Here is a 20,729-nt window from a genome sequence, read left to right on the forward strand (position 1 = left end):
TTGACGTAATCATTGTGTTCTAGGAATATGGGACCAAATACTAAACTCTTCACTATATCAATACACATATATATGAATTTGTCCCAGTACTTTTGTTCTCATAAAATGGGGGGACTATGTACAACCTGTATGGATGAAAATACCCTCAAATTAAAACTGACAGTTGGCACTTTAACCTCATAGTCATTGTATAATTTCAAATCGAAAGTGCTTGGAGTACAGAACCCAAAAATTCAATATAAATGTCACTGTCCCAATACTTTTAGAGCTCACTTTAGTTTATATGTTGTCAACAATCTAAGCCAACCCCGTCTGTTTTGCCCCATAGTTGCGCATGTGTCGGTTTTGTTGCTAAACAACCAACCCGTCTATAGGATTCCACCTTCCTCCTTTATTGTCCTTTTGCATGTTTGATGTCTCTTCGGAGGTCCTTGTCCTGTTCCTTGTAAGCGAAGGCTCTAGCCTTTAGCCTAGTGCGGATATTGCCTGTAATCCATGGTTTTTGGTTTGGAAACATTCTTAATGTGGGGACGACGTTGTCTATGCACTTATTGATGAAGCCCATAACTGTTGTGGTAAACTCCTCAATGCTATCGGATGAATCCCGGAACATATCCCAGTTTGTACTAGCAAAACAGTCTTGTAGCCTCGCACCTCCTTCATCTGATCACTTCTGTATTGAGCTCATCACTGGTACTTCCTGTTTGAGCTTTTGTTTGTAAACAGGAAGCAGGAGAATGGAGTCATGGTCAGATTTGCTGAAGGGAGGACGAGGGAGGGCCTTGTATGTGTTTTTGCGGGTAGAATAAAAGTTTAAGAATAAGCGTTTTAGCGCCCCTAGTGGCGCAAGAGACTTGTTGGTAGAAGTGAGGTAGGGCCATTTTAAGTTTCCAGAAACGCTGCCTCTGGGTGAGCGGTTTCTTGTTTGCTTATGGTTCGAGAATGGTGTTGGCTTGTGGAGGGATGTAGACAGCGGTGATAATTTCGGATGAGAATTCTCTTGGTGGATAAAAGGGTCTGCAGCTTACCCTGAGGTATTCTATACTGAACAAAAATATAAATGCAACATGCAACAATTTCAAAGATTATGCTGAGTTACAATTCATAGAAGGAATCAGTCAATTGAAATATATTCATTAGGCCCTAATCTATGGATTTCACATGACTGGGCAGGGGCGCAGCTGTTTTTTTACCCACAAAAAAGCTTTATTACAGACAGAAATAGACCTCAGTTTCATCAACTGTCCGGGTGGCTGGTCTCAGATGATCCCACAGGTGAAGAAGCCGGATGTGGAGGTCCTGGGCTGGCGTGGTTACACATGGTCTGCTGTTGTGAGGCCAGTTGGACGTACTGCCAGATGATTCTCTTAAACAACATTGACAAAACTGCAAATTTTCGAGTGGCCTTGTATTGTCCCAATCACAAGATGCACCTGTGTAATGATCATGCTGTTTAATCGGCTTCTTGATATGCCACACCTGTCAGGTGGATGGATTATCTTGGCAAAGGAGAAATGCTCATTAATAGGGATGCAAACAAATTTGTGCACAAGATTTAAGATACATTTCAGGTAAATTTTATTTCAACTCATGATACATGGGATCACCACTTTACATGCTGCGTTTATATTTTTGTTCAGTATATATCAGGTGGGCAAAAGCTGCTAGCAGATACCCATAGACTTCCAGTCATTGTACTAACGCTAGTTAGCAATTCACTAGCGCTAGTTAGCAACTTCCATCTCTGCACGCAGAGACATTGAAATGGTATCCATGAGTTCATCTGATGCTGAGGGAAGTACACTGCTCAAAAAAATAAAGGGAACACTTAAACAACACATCCTAGATCTGAATGAAATAAATATTCTTATTAAATACTTTTTTCTTTACATAGTTGAATGTGCTGACAACAAAATCACACAAAAATAATCAATGGAAATCCAATTTATCAACCCATGGAGGTCTGGATTTGGAATCACACTCAAAATTAAAGTGGAAAACCACACTACAGGCTGATCCAACTTTGATGTAATGTCCTTAAAACAAGTCAAAATGAGGCTCAGTAGTGTGTGTGGCCTCCACGTGCCTGTATGACCTCCCTACAACGCCTGGGCATGCTCCTGATGAGGTGGCGGATGGTCTCCTGAGGGATCTCCTCCCAGACCTGGACTAAAGCATCCGCCAACTCCTGGACAGTCTGTGGTGCAACGTGGCGTTGGTGGATGGAGCGAGACATGATGTCCCAGATGTGCTCAATTGGATTCAGGTCTGGGGAACGGGCGGGCCAGTCCATAGCATCAATGCCTTCCTCTTGCAGGTACTGTTGACACACTCCAGCCACATGAGGTCTAGCATTCTCTTGCATTAGGAGGAACCCAGGGCCAACTGCATCAGCATATGGTCTTACAAGGGGTCTGAGGATCTCATCTCGGTACCTAATGGCAGTCAGGCTACCTCTGGCGAGCACATGGAGGGCTGTGCGGCCCCCCAAAGAAATGCCACCCCACACCATGACTGACCCACCGCCAAATCGGTCATGCTGGAGGATGTTGCATGCAGCAGAACGATCTCCACGGCGTCTCCAGACTCTGTCACGTCTGTCACATGTGTTCAGTGTGAACCTGCTTTCATCTGTGAAGAGCACAGGACGCCAGTGGTGAATTTGCCGATCTTGGTGTTCTCTGGCAAATGCCAAACGTCCTGCACGGTGTTGGGCTGTAAGCACAACCCCCACCTGTGGACGTCGGGCCCTCATACCACCCTCATGGAGTCTGTTTCTGACCATTTGAGCAGACACATGCACATTTGTGGCCTGCTGGAGGTCATTTTGCAGGGCTCTGGCAGTGCTCCTCCTGCTCCTCCTTGCACAAAGGCGGAGGTAGCGGTCCTGCTGCTGGGTTGTTGCCCTCCTACGGCCTCCTCCACGTCTCCTGATGTACTGTCCTGTCTCCTGGCAGCGCCTCCATGCTCTGGACACTACGCTGACAGACACAGCAAACCTTCTTGCCACAGCTCGCATTGATGTGCTATCCTGGATGAGCTGCACTACCTGAGCCACTTGTGTGGGTTGTAGACTCCGTCTCATGCTACCACTAGAGTGAAAGCACCGCCAGCATTCAAAAGTGACCAAAACATCAGCCAGGAAGCATAGGAACTGAGAAGTGGTCTCTGGTCATCACCTGCAGAACCACTCCTTTATTGGGGGTGTCTTGCTTATTGCCTATAATTTCCACCTGTTGTCTATTCCATTTGCACAACAGCATGTGAAATGTATTGTCAATCAGTGTTGCTTCCTAAGTGGACAGTTTGATTTCACAGAAGTGTGATTGACTTGGAGTTACATTGTGTTGTTTAAGTGTTCCCTTTATTTTTTTGAGCAGTATAGATAAAGGGTCTCAATGCCAAATCTTGAATTATCCCTTTAACTGTAAATATGCATAAATAATCACTAAGTTCAATGTTGTTTTTCTGGAAAGGAAATGCCATGTTTAGCAGAAGGAGATGGGATGGATTCTGCTTTATCACATAATCTATTTTAAACCATTCCATGTTAAACATGGTGTAAAACCCAAATCATAACTGCAAGGGAAAGCATCAGGGGTGTATGTCTACTTGTGTGTGTGACTGTGTGTTGTCTGTGTCGGCCTTGTAGAAGCCGCTTCAGCCGGACATGGGCCACAACTCTCTGGCTAACTTCCAGATTGAGAAGAAGATTGGGCGGGGCCAGTTCAGTGAGGTGTACCGGGCCAGGTACCTGATGGACAACACCTCCATGGCCCTCAAGAAGGTTCAGGTGAGAGAGCCTCATTCGTGCACACATAGCACAGATCATAATGTTTTTCCACCCTTTCGCCCTAGTGCTTTAACCGTTTAAAACATTTTGGGGGCATAAAATAATTAGCTTAAAATAATCCACCAACAGTAGTGGTTTGAACTAGAGACACCAAACTAACTTTCACATGTTCAGGCTATCTAATCAATCGATCAATATTTCCATCTACCTACTTTTTCAACTATAACCAGTCACTACCGTTACTACTGCAGTCATTAACACTACTGCAACTTATTTTACAACCATAAATACTTTAAGACAAGCTAACAAGCACACACATTTTCATTAGGAAATATACTTTTGTAGTTCATCCTGCTTTGTGATCATTACTCTCTACTAGTAGTATACACGATATACCAGTCCAATAATGTCCACTTCACTTTCATGCGTATCTCATGTATAGCATCTGTGATCAGCTAGCCGTGTCTCTTTCCAGCCATCACTCACCTGCATGTCTCTCCGTCCGCTCTTCCTTTGCATCTATTCCTCCATCAGTTTTTAAAATGTAATTTAGCCATGATGGCGAGCGGGGTTGCAGACCCTGATGTCTTCTGTTGTTACATTTGTAAATGTTTTACATTAGAGCAGTGTGCAGAGCGAGCAAAGTTGATACATTGTATCATTTCATCGCCTGGTATAACCAAGAGCACAGGCCATTCTGAGTAGGCTTTGCAATTGCAAGTTCGCTAGTCACAGAGAAAAACGAAAAATGACAACTTCGCGACAGGCATGTTTGCAGCTTTACAGCAAAGAAAACGGCGTGTCTAGCCCAAAAGGTTCGAAAAATATGACCCATATTACCAGAGCTACTTTTTTTTCTTTCTGTGCGATTTCGCACGCATTTTATAGAATTTCACAAACCATGTTGCAGGCCATTTTAAACTAATCCTGTTGTTCATTCATGTTACCGAGCTAGCTAACAACCTATTAATTTGACATTAGCTCTAGGCAAATTAGATTGACACAGGAATAAAGGAAAATGGTCTGCTACTCATGAGATGTGCTTTAAAGGTAGGATTTATATAAGCCTAAGCTATATAAAAATAAAAAAAATCGCTTTCTGGTGCTCCTTAAATTCTGTTTGGTGCCTAATGCTTTTAAAGTTGGGAGAAGTGTGTGTGTGTGTTTTTGAGGGAGGGAGATGACTCTTCTCTATGTTAACTGAAGAGTAAAGAGGGTTTCATGCAGTGTTTTCCCCTGACTGCCACAATGACATGCAGATCATAATGCATGTATATTCCTTCCTCCCATTCCTCCAACCAAATCACCGGTAGGCCTCTGCAAATATGAACAAATCAGTCTTTCTATGCATTATTCTATTTTACAGTGAACAGTGTGAAGTTAATTGAATGTGTTGTATTGAGTTGAATTGTGAATACCAGTTACAGGTTTTTTTGCGTAGCACATGCGCGTTACATTTATAAAACGGAGCAAGTGTTTGGGGTATAGGGCGAACAGGACAAGGACACTTGGCCGCTCTGAATTGTATCACAATATTTGGTGATTTTGATGAATATGATTTATTTAAGTGACGTACACCTACCGGTGCCCAGCCCACATGGGCTTACAAGACACTACTAAACACATACCATTTTACCTTGTACTCAAAACAAAATAACATTTTACAAATTATAGGCATACAATAATCTTGGAAAGTACAGATACCATCTAGCCACACTACACAAGCAGTACATTTCTCATTCTCCTCCAGGCATTGTGAACAAACAATTCTACTTGGTATCATGATACTTGGCCTGGTATTGTATTGTTAGTAAAATGTTTGTATCTTGACAACACTACTCTCTACTATCGCTGTATTTAATATTTAACCGTGTCTTTATTTGGGTTTACTGCATTATTGAAATGCTTTATTAAAATGTGTATGTGTTAAACAGAGTGCTGGAAGACCGATTCAACTGTCAGTGTTCATGTCTGGTGGTAGTATGACAGTCTTCATTTACAGATTCCCTCTATAGACTGTAGAAAGTTGGCTCAGAAAGTACGAAACTAGTGTCTTCAGATTAGTCCTTTATAACATGGGAGTGCTTGCCACACTCTAGTGACACATGCAGTAGTTTCCACCATCATGTCACCTGAAGTAAATTGTTGAACACACATTTCTATGTTTTTAAGGTGCATTATGGCTCTAAAAATGTAAAATTCCTCGGGGGGGGGGGTGTGTGTGTGTGTGTGTGTGTGTGTGTGTGTGTGTGTGTGTTTGTGTTCACAGACAGAGTTCTTTCTTTAGCTAGTCAACCCACCACAATTTACCACCTCGTCTCAGCAACATCACAAGATGAGAAGGTCAATGGGTTCACTTTACTGAGAATCACGCTTGTGATTCTCAGTACAGCTAGCCATTTAATCAAATTTTATTTGTCACATGACCCGAATACAGGTATAAGACCTTATCGTGAAATGCTTACTTACCATCCCTTAACCAACAGTGCAGTTCAAGAAAGAGTTAAGAAAATATTTACTAAATTAACGAAAGTTACATTTTTTTAAATAAAAAGCAACATAATAAAATACAAAAAATAGGCTATTTACAGGGGGTACTGGTACCGAGTCAATGTGCGGGGGTACAGGTTCGTCACGGTAATTTGTACATGTAGGTAGGGGTGAAGTGACTATGCATAGATAATAAACAGCGAGTAGCAGCAGTGTAAAAACAAGGGGGGGGTGTCAATGTAAATAGTCCGGCATTCAGCAGTCTTGGGGGTAGGTGTTCAGCAGTCTTGGGGGTAGAAGCTGTTTAAGAAGCCTTTTTGTCCTAGACTTGGGATTCCCGAACCGCTTGCCGTGCAGGTGCAGAAAGAACAGTCTATGACTTGGGTGACTGGAGTCTTTGACAATCGTTTGGGCCTTCATCTTACACCGCCTAGTATATAGGTCCTGGATGGCAGAAAGCTTGGCCCCAGTGATGCACTGGGCCGTACGCACTACCCTCTGTAGCGCCTTACGGTCAGATGCCGAGCAGTTGCCATACGAGGCGGTGATGCAACCGGTCAGGACGCTCTCGATTGTTCAGCTGTAGACATTTTTGAGGATCTTGGGAGCCATGCCTATTTTATTTTTATATATTTTTTCACCTTTATTTAACCAGGTAGGCCAGTTGAGAACAAGTTCTCATTTACAACTGCGACCATGCCAAGATAAAGCACTGCAGTGCGACACAAACAACACAGAGTTACACATGGGATAAACAAACGTACAGTCAATAACACAATAGAAAATCTATATGCATCGTGTGCAAATGTAGTAAGGTTAGGGAGGTAAGGAAATAAATAGGCCATATTGGCGAAATAATGACCATTTAGCAATTAACACTGGAGTGATAGATGTGCAGAAGATGAATGTGCAAGTAGAGATACTTGGGTGCAAAGGAGCAAAAAAATAAATAACAATATGGGGATGAGGTAGTTGGGTGGGCTCTTTACAGATGGGCTGTGTACAGCTGCAATGATCGGTAAGCTGCTCTGACAGCTGAAGCTTAAAGTTAGTGAGGGAGATTTAAGACTCCAGCTTCAGTGATTTTTGAAATTCATTCCAGTCATTGGCAGCAGAGAACTGGAAGGAAAGGTGGCCAAAGGAGGAGTTGGCTTTGGGGATGACCAGTGAAATATACCTGCTGGAGCGCGTGCTACGGGTGGGTGCTGCTATGGTGACCAGTGAGCTGAGATAAGGCGGGGCTTTACCTAGCAAATACTTAGATGACCTGGAGCCAGTGGGTTTGGCGACGAATATGTAGCGAGGGCCAGCCAACGAGAGCATACAGGTCGCAGTTGTGGGTGTAGTATATGGGGCTTTGGTGACAAAACGGATGGCACTGTGATAGACTGCATCCAATTTGCTGAGTAGAGTGTTGGAGGCTATTTTGTAAATTACATCGCCAAAGTCAAGGATAGTCATTTTTACGATGGTATGTTTGACAGCATGAGTAAAAGATGCTTTGTTGCAAAATAGGAAGCCCATTTTAGATTTCATTTTGGATTGGAGATGCGTAATGTGAGTCTGGAAGAGTTTACAGTATAACCAGACACCTAGGTATTTGTAGTTGTCCACATAAGTCGAACCGTCCAGAGTAGTGATGCAAGATGGGCGGGCGGGTGCGGGCAGCGATCGGTTGAAGAGCATGCATTTAGTTTTACTTGCATTTAAGATCAGTTGGAGGCCACGGAAGGAGAGTTGTATGGCATTGAAGCGCGTCTGGAGGTTTGTTAACACAGTGTCCAAAGAAGGGCCAGAAGTATACAGAATTGTGTCATCTGTGTAGAGGTGGATCAGAGAATCACCAGCAGCAAGAGCGACATCAATGATATATACAGAGAAAAGAGTCGCCCCGAGAATTGAACCCTGTGGCACCCCCACAGAGACTGCCAGAGGTCCGGACAACAGGCCCTCCGATTTGACACACTGAACTCGATCAGAGAAGTAGTTGGTGAACCAGGCGAGGCAGTCATTTGAGAAACCAAGGAAGGCTGTTGAGTCTGCCGATTTAAGAATATGGGGTTTGACAGAGTCGAAAGCCTTGGCCAGGTTGATGATGACAGCTGCACACTTGTCTTTTATCGATGGCGGTTATGACATCGTTTAGGACCTTGAGCGTGGCTGAGGTGCACCCATGACCAGCTTAGAAACCAGATTGCATAGCGGAGAAGGTACGGTGGGATTCGAAATGGTCAGTGATCTGTTTTGTTAACATGGCTTTGGAAGACTTTAGAGGGGCAGGGTAGGATAGATATAGGTCTGTAACAGTTTGGATCTAGAGTGTCTCCCCCTTTGAAGAGGGGGATGACCGCGCAGCTTTCCAATCTTTAGGGATCTCACACGATACGAAAGAGAGGTTGAACAGGCTAGTAATAGGGGTTGCAACAATTTGTGGCGGATAATTTTAGAACGAGAGGGTCCAGATTGTCTAGCCCAGCTGATTTGTTGGGGTCCAGATTTTGCTGCTCTCAGAACATCAGCTATCTGGATTTGGGTGAAGGAGAGATGAGGAGAAACAGGCAAGTTGCTGTGGGGGGTGCAGAGCTGTTGACCAGGGTAGGAGTAGCCAGGTGGAAAGCATGGCCAGCTGTAGAAAAATGATTATTGAAATGATCGTAGATTTATCGGGGGTGACTGTGTTATTCCTAGCCTAGCCTCAGTGCAGTGGGCAGCTGGGAGGAGGTGCTCTTATTCTCCATGGACTTTAATGTCCCAGAACTTCTTGGAGTTTGTGCTACAGGATGCAAATTCCTGTTTGAAAAAGCTAGCCTTTGCTTTCCTAACTGCCTGTGTATACTGGTTCCTAACTTCCCTGAAAAGTTGCATATCGCTGGGGCTATTCGATACTAATGCAGTATGCCACAGGATGCTTTTGTGCTGGTCAAGGGCAGTCAAGTCTGGAGTGAACCAAGGGCTATATCTGTTCTTAGTTCTACATTTTTTTGAATGGGGCATGCTTATTTAAGATGGTGCGGACAGCACTTTTATAGAATAACCAGGCATCTTCTACTGACGGAATGGGGTCAATATCCTTCCAGGATATCTGGGCAAGGTCGATTAGAAAGCCCTGCTCGCTGAAGTGTTTTGGGGAGCGTTTGACTGCGGACCCATTACGGATGCAGTCAGTGATTGCTCAGATCCTGGTTGAAGACAGCAGAGATGTATTGAGAGGGTAGGTTGGTCAGGATGATATCTATGAGGGTGCCCGTGTTTACGGATTTAGGGTTGTACCTGGTAGGTTACTTGATCATTTGTGTGAGATTGAGGGCATCTAGCTTAGATTGTAGGATGTCCGGGGTGTTAAGCATATCCCAGTTTAGGTCACCTAACAGTATAAACTTTGAAGATAAATGGGGGGCAATTAATTCACATATGGTGTCCAGGGCACAGCTGGGGGCTGAGGGGGGTCTATAACAAGCGGCAACAGTGAGAGACTTATTTCTGGAACGGTGGATTTTTTTTCTTCAGTCTCCTGAGGGGGAAAAGGTGTTATCATGCCCTCTTCACGACTGTCTTGGTGTGTTTGGACCATGATCGTTTATTGGTAATGTGGACACCAAGGAACTTTAAACTCTCAACCCGCTCCACTACAGCCCCGTCGATGTTAATTGGAGCCTGTTCTGCCAGACTTTTCATGTAGTCCACGCGAGATGACATCAACACTGTCTGTGTATCGTTATTAACAGTGACTGGGAAAGTTGATTATCTGGAGGAACAATCCAGAAGGAATAACATGGTTGTGGATGACATACCAGAGTCTACACATGAGTCTGAGGAGAAAGTGAGAAAACTTTTGCAGAAAAGATGCAGATCGATCATGGGAAGATTGAGTTGGAGCGCTCCCACAGGTCTGGAAAACCTTAAACCAGCCCAGGTGAAAGACCCAGGCTGATAGTGGTCAAGTTGCTAAGGTTCAATGACAAGATGGCTGTTCTGGAGAGAGCCAAGAACTTGAGAGGAACCAACATCTTCCACAATGAGGACTTCTGTGAAGCTGTGCGCCAGCAGTGGAAATAACTTAATCCAGCTATGAAAGCTGCCAGAGAGCGTGGGAACATTGATTAGATCCGCTACAACTGGCTTATTGTCTACCCTCCCAACCACAAGCCTGGGAGGAATGAGTAAGCCAAGCTTCCGGGTCAGTAGCTTTAGCCCAACATCACACACACACCAACTGACACTCACAAGTGCCTGATTGACTGACTATTAGCAAAACAATGTTTTTAATTTAATGTCGTTTTTTTTTTAGGACTGACCCCAATTAGTCAACTGGTTAATTGTTTGGTTGTTAGGCTGTTGGTCGACCGAGATTGTTTTAGTTGAGTGGTAACAAATATAAATATATGCACTACCGTTCAAACATTTGGTGTCTCTAAGAAATGTCCTTGTTTTTCAAAGAAAATCTAATTTTTTGTCCATTTAAAATAACACCAAACTGATCAGAAATACAGTGTGGACATTGTTAATGCCGTAAATGACTATTGTAGCTGGAAACGGCATTTAATGGAATATCTACATAGGTGTACAGAAGCACATTATCAGCAACTGTCACTCCTGTGTTCCAATGGCACATTCTGTTAGCTAATGCAAGTTTATCATTTTAAAAGGCTAGTTGATCATTAGAAAACCCTTTTGCAATTATGTTGTGGAAGGCTACCCAAAATGTTTGACCCAAGTTCAACCATTTACAGGCAATGCTACCAAATACTAATTGAGTGTATGTAAACTTCTGACCCACTTGGAATGTGATGAAAGAAATAAAAGCTGAAATAAATAATTCTCTCTACTATTATTCTAACATTTCACATTGTTAAAATAAAGTGGTGATCCTAACTGATGTAAGACAGGGAATTCTTACTAGGTTTTAATGTATTTGGCTAAGGTGTATTTAAACTTGCGACCATCTCAGTGAACTAATTCATTGTGGAGGCCGAGACTAAGAGCCAATTTATGTTTGATCCGAAAATGTGGTCGGAGGCAAAATATGGAGGGTATGACTGAATTGCCGAGCCTCCAGAGGCATGCAGATGCCAAATCGAGATCCATACCACATCGCCATGCGCCTCCCAAATTTTGTAACAATGCGGAGAGCTCTGTATAGCTCCGCATTGACATGATTAGTTGACGGGAGGTGGGGGTGGTACATTCTGTAGAAAACAAACTCACTCACTTGACAACAGCTCTGCACTCAATCCTATAGAGTATGAATGCCCTGACTTCTGCTGAGGTCGTATCACCGTAATGCTGCATGGCCGCCAATGCAGACGTCGGATTGACCATGCGCCCAGATGCATAATGCACTTCTCTCTACAGAATGCACTCTCTCCCGCAAAGTTGTGCACTTTCATTGTTACGTAACTTCATTGAGTGAATTGTTTGCATTTGATTGTATATTGTATATTAATTCCCATTACATAGATCACCAGTAGTACATTTGCCGTTAATTCCTATAATTTCTAATCTACAATGTTTGTTACTTTGGTTACAGTAATTTCTGTTAATGCGTTCAGTATTATTATTGCAGTCTTCCTGTTATCATTGCCGGAGTTGATACATTGTTTGCAGAGTGCACAACCTATGCTACACTTGTGAGAAACAAGTTTTGGTTTATTTCATTCCATCTTTGAGTTTTGTCAATTTAGTCTTTTGTCTTTTGTTTGGAGCCCTCCTGTTAATGTTGAGTAAAGACTCACATGAATAGAATTAGGCCTATAGGCTACCTGGCCTGCGTGCAAATGTAGGCATATAAATATGCCCATTTGGGGATCTGATAGTATTTCTGATTGGCTTAACGCACCACCACTAATGAGCTGTGGAGCTTATCAAAGTAATGTTTCCTTCACCTCAAACAGCAAGCAAATAAAGTATATTTTTACATCCATTGAGAATTAACAGTAGTTCCTCAATGTATTTGAAACATCTTTCCAGCTCTCTCCCTTTCGATAACCACTCGTGAAAGGGAAAACTGTTATGCTCTGATCCAGTGGAAACATCATAAAAAAGGCCTACCTGATTATGATTACTTCATAGCAGTGCTTGACTTGGACTTTAAAAGGTTCTGGTACTCATTTTGGTTGCCGGTACTGTTTATATTTAGGTGCAGGAGAGCCACAATACTTTTGAGCTAGTACTCTATAAGAGGAAGAGAAGCTCAAACAGTAGAAAAATTGATGTGCAGGTACTCCGCTTCGGTGAGTTCCTGCCCAAGCCAAGCACTGCTTCTCATTCCTTGCGCAAATACCCAAACTCACTGGTCCAGGAAACTCTGAGGGCCCAGAGTATTTTATACAATGTTGCAAGTTCACTAGTGCAAGAAAGTTAATTGTTGATACAATGTTTCAAGTTTGTTGCAGACAGTCCATGTGTTGTGAGTGTGATTTATAGGATATTTATTTTGAATAGGATATTTTCTACCTGCAGAATACAATGTTTTTATGTGTTGGCTTTATGTAGGCAATTTTTTACGTAGTTGGCAATACTTTTTAGATTGGTATCATTTTAATTTAGATTTGGATCAAATTTTTATTAACCACATGACAATGATTTTGAGACATGAAGACATTATTATAAATTAAATGAAACTGTTAGACCAAAATGTGCATATGAAAACCATAACTGGCATGCAGATTGGTAGAAATTGTAAGAAAAATTGGTATTCCACATGAGAAAGGTTGCCGACTCCTTGTGTAGCCGATTTACCGGCAACTTCAGGAGAGTAATGGCGGAATCTGCGGCAGTCAGCACGAGCGGGAGGAGAACAGTTGGGTCAGGTTAAGGTTTTTTTCTTCTGGTTATCTAGATCTCTGGCACCCTCCGTCTTATTTCATCAAATGCTAAGCTTAAAGCATCAGACCAGCTCAATGAATGTAGTTGATTTTATTGAAACACATAGGGTGTCTAAATATGGAAAAATACACGTAAAAAAATGTTGAGCTCTCGTTTGGTCGAAAGAACAGACAACTTTCGGTCGACCAACATTTTATTTTATTTTATTTTTTCAGGGACAGCCCTAGTTTTTTCCTCCATATTATGTCTCTGACAAGCTACCCAGAAAAGGGCTAAGAATATATAGCCCATATGTAGCCTTAGAAATAAGGTTCAAGAAATCAATAACTTACGAAGATAACATTCATATACTGGCTATCTCTGAGACTCAGATAATTCCTTGTATCTGAGTCGGTACAGCCACCTAGTTTCTTCACGCATCGCGCCGACAGAAACAAGCATCTCTCTGGTAAGAAGAAGGGCGGGGGTGTATGCCTTATGATTAACGAGACGTGGTGTGATCATAACAATGTACAGGAACTCAAGTCCTTTTGTTCACCTGACTTAGAATTCCTCACTATCAAATGTCGACCGCATTATCTACCAAGAGAATTCTCTTCGATCATAATCACAGTCGTGTATGTCCCCCCCAAAACAGACACATCGACGGCCCTGAAAGAACTTCATTTGACTCTATGTAAACTGGAAACCACATATCCTGAGGCTGCATTTATTGTAGCCGGGGATTTTAACAAGGCTAATCTGGAAACAAGGCTCCCCAAATTCTATCAACATATTGTGCTACCAGGGGTAGGTAAAACCCTGGATCATTGTTGTTCTAACTTCCGCAACGCATATAAGGCCCTCCCCCGCCCTCCCTTTGGAAAAGCTGACCACGACTCCATTTTGTTGCTCCCAGCCTATAGACAGAAACTAAAACAGGAAGCTCCCGCCCTCAGGTCTGTTCAACGCTGGTCCGACCAATCGGATTCCACGATTCAAGATTGCTTCGATCACATGAACTGGGATATGTTCCGCATTGCGTCAAACAACAACATTGACGAATACGCTGATTCGGTGTGCAAGTTCATTAACAAGTGCATCGGTGATGTTGTACCCACAGTTTCTATTAAAACATTCCCCAACCAGAAACCGTGGATTGATGGCAGCATTCACGCAAAACTGAACGCGCGAACCACTGCTTTTAATCAGGGCAAGGTGACCGGAAACATGACCGAATACAAACAGTGTAGCTACTCCCTCCGCAAGGCAATCAAACAAGCTAAGCATCAGTATAGAGACAAAGTGGAGTCGCAATTCAATGGCTCAGACATGAGAGGTATGTGGCAGGGTCTACAGTCAATCATGGACTACAAAAGAAAAACCAGCCCCGTCGCGGATCACGATGCCTTGCTCCCAGACAGACTGAACAACTTTTTTGCTCGCTTTGAGGACAATACAGTACCACTGACACGGCCCGCTACCAAAACCTGCGGGCTCTCCTTCACTGTAGCCAACGTGAGTAAAACATTTAAACGTGTTAACCCTCGCAAGGCTGCAGGCCCAGACGGCATCCCCGGCCGCGTCCTCAGAGCACACGCAGACCAGCTGGCTGGTGTGTTTACAGACATATTCAATCAATCCTTATCCCAGTCTGCTGTCCCCACATGCTTTTAGAGGGCCACCATTGTTCCTGTTCCCAAGAAAGCGAAGGTAACTGAGCTAAACGACTACCGCCTCGTAGCACTCACTTCCGTCATCATGAAGTGCTTTAACCTCTATGGGCTAGGTGGGACGCTAGCGTGCCACCCGTGGTGCACTCCATCAACAGCAGGTGCATTTCAAGAGCGGCAAATTTGAATCCAAATAAATGTCAAAATTCAAATTTTTCAAACATACAACTATTTTACACCCTTTGAAAGATAAACATCTCCTTAATCTAACCACGTTTTACGATTTCAAAAAGGTTTTACGGCGAAAGCATAAATTTAGAGTATGTTAGGACAGTACATTTACAAGAGTTGTGTGTAATGTTTTGTCAAGTCAAAGACAGGGTCACCAAAACCATAAAACCAGCTAAAATGATGCACTAACCTTTTACAATCTCCATCAGATGACACTCCTAGGACATTATGTTAGACAATGCATGCATTTTTAGTTCTATCAAGTTCATATTTATATCCAAAAACAGCGTTTTACTATGGCATTGATGTTGAGGAAATCGTTTCCCTCCAATAACCGGCAGTCAAGTCAGCGTCACAAATTAAATAATTAAAATTAGAAAACATTGGTAAAATATTATATTGTCATTTAAAGAATTATAGATTTACATCTCTTGAACGCAATCAACTTGCCAGATTTAAAAATAACCTTACTGGGAAATCACACTTTGCAATAATCTGAGCACTGCGCCCAGAAAAATACGCGTTGCGATACAGACTAGACGTCATGTTGGGGAGATCTAAAATCGAAAATACTATGTAAATAATCCATTACCTTTGATTCTCTTCATCAGATGTCACTTCCAGGTATCACAGGTCCATAACGAATGTAGTTTTGTTCAAAAAAGCTCATCATTTATGTCCAAAAATCTCCGTCTTGTTAGCACATGATCTAAGCCAGCCGGACTTCTCGTCATGAACGAGGGGAAAAAATATATTTACGTTCGTTCAAACATGTCAAACGTTGTATAGCATAAATCATTAGGGCCTTTTTTAACCAGAACATGAATAATATTCAAGGTGGACGAATGCATACTCTTTTATAACGTATTGGAACGAGGGTACCCAACATGAACTCGCGCGCCAGGTGTCTAATGGGACATCATCGTTCCATGGCTCTTGTTCGGTCAGATCTCCCTCCAGAAGACTCAAAACACTTTGTAAAGGCTGGTGACATCTAGTGGAAGCAATAGGAAGTGCCAAAATATTCCTCAGCCCCTGTGTTTTTCAATGGGATAGGTTTAAAGTCAATACAACACATCAGGTATCCACTTCCTGTCAGAAAATGTCTCAGGGTTTTGCCTGCCAAATGAGTTCTGTTATACTCACAGACACCATTCAAACAGTTTTAGAAACTTTAGAGTGTTTTCTATCCATATATAATAAGTATATGCATATTCTAGTTACTGGGTAGGATTAGTAACCAGATTAAATCGGGTACATTTTTTTTATCCAGACGTGCAAATGCTGCCCCCTAGCCTTAACAGGTTAAAGAGACTAGTCAAGGACCATATCACCTCCACCCTACCTGACACCCTAGACCCACTCCAATTTGCTTACCGCCACAATAGGTCCACAGACGACGCAATTGCCATCACACTGCACACTGCCCTAACCCATATGGACAAGAGGAATACCTATGTAAGAATGCTGTTCATGGACTACAGCTCAGCATTTAACACCATAGTACCCTCCAAACTCGTCATTAGGCTCGAGACCCTGGGTCTCGACCCCACCCTGTGCAACTGGGTCCTGGACTTTCTGACGGGCCGCCCCCAGGTGGTGAGGGTAGGTAACAACATCTCCACCCCGCTGATCCTCAACACTGGGTCCCCACAAGGGTGCGTTCTCAGCCCTCTACTGTACTCCCTGTTCACCGATGACTGCGTGGCCATGCACGCCTCCAACTCAATCATCAAGTTTGCAGATGACACTACAGTGGTAGGCTTGATTACCAACAACGACGAGACGGCCTACAGGGAGGAGGTGAGGGCCCTCGGAGTGTGGTGTTAGGAAAATAACCTCACACTCAATGTCACCAAAACAAAGGAGATGATCGTGGACTTCAGGAAACAGCAGAGGGAGCAGCCCCCTATCTATATTGATGGGACCGTAGTGGAGAGTTAAGTTCCTCGGCGTACACATCACGGACAAACTGAAATGGTCCACCAACACAGACAGCGTGGTGAAGAAGGCGCAGCAGCGCCTCTTCAACCTCAGGAGGCTGAAGAAATTTGGCTTGTCACCAAAAACACTCAAACTTTTACAGATGCACAATCCACAGCATCCTGTCGGGCTGTATCACCGCCTGGTACGGCAGCTGATCCGCCCATAACCGGAAGGCTCTCCAGAGGGTAGTGAGGTCTGCACAACGCATCACCGGGACACCTACACCACCCGATATCACAGGAAGACCAAAAAGATCATCAAGGACAACAACCACCCGAGCCACTGCCTGTTCACCCCGCTATCATCCAGAAGGCGAGGTCAGTACAGGTGCATCAAAGCGGGGACCGAGAGACTGAAAAACAGCTATCTCAAGGCCATCAGACTGTTAACCTCTCTAGGGGACCACACTATTCAACAGCCAGTGACACATCAGAGTGCCAAATTTAAAACCACAAAATGTCATAATTCAAAGTTCTCAAACATAGGACTATTTTACACCATTTTATAGATACACTTCTCCTGAATCGAACCACGTTGTCCGATTTACAAAAGGCTTTATAGCGAAAGCAAAACATTAGATTATGTTAGGAGAGTACATAGACACAAATAATCACACAGCCATTTTCCAAGCAAGCATATATGTCACATAAACCCAAACCACAGCTAAATGCAGCACTAACCTTTGATGATCTTCATCAGATGACACTCCTAGGACATTATGTTATACAATACATCCATGTTTTGTTCTATCAAGTTCATATTTATATAAAAAAACAGCTTTTTACATTAGCATGTGATGTTCAGAACTAGCATACCCACCGAAAACTTCCGGTGAAATTACTAATTTACTCACGATAAATGTTGACAAAATACATAACAATTATTTTAAGAATTATAGATACAGAACTCCTTTATGCAATCGCTTTGTCCGATTTTAAAATAGCTTTTCGGCGAAAGCACATTTTGCAATATTCTGAGTACATAGCTCGGCCATCACGGCTAGCTATTTTGACATCCGCCACTTCGGGGTCACCTAAACTCAGAATTACTATTAGAAAAATTGGATTACCTTTGCTGTTCTTCGTCAGAATGCACTCCCAGGACTTCTACTTCAACAACAAATGTTGTTTTGGTTCCAAATAATCCATAGTTATATCCAAATACCGCTGTTTTGTTCATGCGTTCAGGTAACTATCCAATTGGTAACGCGCGAGCGCATTTCGTAACACAAAATTTCAAAATATTCCATTACCGTACTTAGAAGCATGTCAAACGCGGTTTAAAATCAATTTTTATGCTACTTTTCTCATAAAATAGCGATAAAATTCCAACCGGGCAACGTTGTATTCATTCAAAGGCTGAAAAAAATGGAGAAGTCTCCTGAACGCGCATCTCAGTCTCACTGTCCCCAGGCTGACCACTCACAAACAGAGCTGCTGTACTTTGCCCAGAGACAGCAGACACCCCATTCCACTTTCTGCCGGCTTTAGAGAGCCAGTGGAAGCCTTAGAAAGTGTCACGTTACAGCACAGATGCTGTATTTTCGATAGAGACGCAACAGAAGGACAACAAATTGTCAGACAGGGCACTTCCTGTATGGAATCTTCTCAGGTTTTGTCCTGCCATATGAGTTCTGTTATACTCAGACACCATTCAAACAGTTTTAGAAACTTTAGGGTGTTTTCTATCCAAATCTAATTATATGCATATTCTAGTTTCTGGGCAGGAGTAGTAACCAGATTAAATCGGGTACGTTTTTTTATCCGGCCGTGAAAATACTGCCCCCTATACCACAACAGGTTAAACAGCCATCACTAACATTGAGTGGCTGCTGCTAACATACTGACTCAACTCCACCCACTTTAATAATCTCTTCACTAGCCACTTTATATTATATAATGTTTACTTACCCTACATTACTAATCTCTTATGTATATACTGTACGCTATACCATCTACTGCATCTTGCCATCTTGATGTAATGTATCTCTAGCCACTTTAAACAATGTTGCTTCATATAATGTTTTCATTGCTCATCTCATATGTATATACTGTACTCTATACCATCTACTGCATCTTGCCTATGCCGTTCGGCCATCAGTCATTTATATATTTTTATGTACATATTCGTATTCATTCCTTTACACTTCTGTGTATAAGGTAGTTGTTGTGAAATTATTAGGTTATATTACTTGTTAGATATTACTGTATGGTCGGAACTAGAAGCACAAGCATTTCGCTACACTTGCATTAACACCTGCTAACCATGTGTATATGACAAATACATTTGATTTGATTATACAGCAGTAGTAATACATGGATGTAACATATACAGAAATGCCTATGGAGGAGGTGTTGTTACATATGTTCAGAGCCATATTCCTGTAAAGCTTAGAGAGGATCTCATATCTAATGTTGAAGTGTTGTGGTTGCTGATTTATCTGCCTCATCAAAAGCCTCTTCTTTTGGGTGCTGCTATAGGACAACAATTGCTAACAGTCAGTATCTGGATAATATGTTTGAAATGCTTGATAATGTGTGTGATGTTAAGGGGGGCCTGTTTTCTGGGTGACCAAGCTGTCCGCTCAAGAGGAAGCTTCCTACTGTAACCAGTGCCTGTACTCTGGCTCAGGTTATCAATCAACCAACCAGTGTTTACAAACAGTACAGGAACTACATCATCCAAGTGTGTTGATCATATCTTTACTAATTCTGCAGAACTTTGTTCTATAGCTGTGTCCATACCCATTGAATATATTGATCATAATATAGTTACTACAGTGGCTTGCGGAAGTATTCACCCCCTTTGGCATTTTTACTAATTTGTTGCCTTACAACCTGGAATGAAAATAGATTTTTGGGGGGTTTGTATCATTTGATTTACACAACATAACTACCACTTTGAAGATGCCAAATATTTTTTCTTGTGAAACAAACAAGAAATAAAACAAAAAAAACAGAAAACTTGAGCGTGCATAACTATTCCCCCCCAAAAGTCAATACTTTGTAGAGCCACCTTTTGCAGCAATTACAGCTGCAAGTCTCTTGGGGTATGTCTCTATAAGCTTGGCACATCTAGCCACTGGGATTTTTGCCCATTCTTCAAGGCAAAACTGCTACAGCTCCTTCAAGTTGGATGGGTTCCGCTGGTGTACAGCAATCTTTGTCATACCACAGATTCTCAATTGGATTGAGGTCTGGGCTTTGACTAGGCCATTCCAATACATTTAAATGTTTCCCAATTAACCACTCAAGTGTTGCTTTATCAGTATGCTTAGGATACAGTTGTACTTTATTTATTTATCTTGCTCCTTTGCACCCCAGTATCTCTACTTGAACATTAATCTTCTGCACATCTTCTGCACATCTTTTTGTTTTCTTTTGTTCTGCTGTATTAGTGACTGTATGTTTTGTTTATTCCATGTGTAATTCTGTTGTTGTATGTGTCGAATTGCTACGCTTTATCTTGGCCAGGTCGCAGTTGCAAATGAGAACTTGTTCTCAACTAGCCTACCTGGTGAAATATATATATTTTTTTAAAGGGTCATTGGCCTGCAGGAAGGTGAACCTCCGTCCCAGTCTCAAATCTCTGGAAGACTGAAAAAGGTTTCCCTCAAGAATTTCCCTGTATTTAGCGCCATCCATAATTTCTTCAATTCTGACCAGTTTCCCAGTCCATGCCAATGAAAAACATCCCCACAACATGATGCTGCCACCACCATGCTTCACTGTGGGCATGGTGTTCTCGGGGTG

The 20,729-nt window shown here is 42.5% G+C and overlaps 1 protein-coding gene across 6 annotated transcripts in view; it reads left to right on the top strand.

Annotated features, from left to right (window-relative positions):
• Positions 1 to 20,729, top strand: part of nek7 (NIMA related kinase 7) — a 140,092-nt gene that overhangs the window by 80,720 nt on the left and 38,643 nt on the right. For 5 of the 6 annotated variants that reach the window (XM_014168702.3, XM_045705878.2, XM_014168703.3 and 2 more), the window contains 1 exon segment: positions 3,653 to 3,793. The exons of the other annotated variant lie outside the window; for it this stretch is intronic. In XM_014168702.3, coding sequence (XP_014024177.1) covers positions 3,653 to 3,793 — 141 coding nt within the window. 6 annotated transcript variants of the gene reach the window in all.

The sequence above is a fragment of the Salmo salar genome, chromosome 23, assembly GCF_965601325.2.
Source record: "Salmo salar chromosome 23, fSalSal1, whole genome shotgun sequence".
Taxonomy (NCBI): domain Eukaryota; kingdom Metazoa; phylum Chordata; class Actinopteri; order Salmoniformes; family Salmonidae; genus Salmo; species Salmo salar.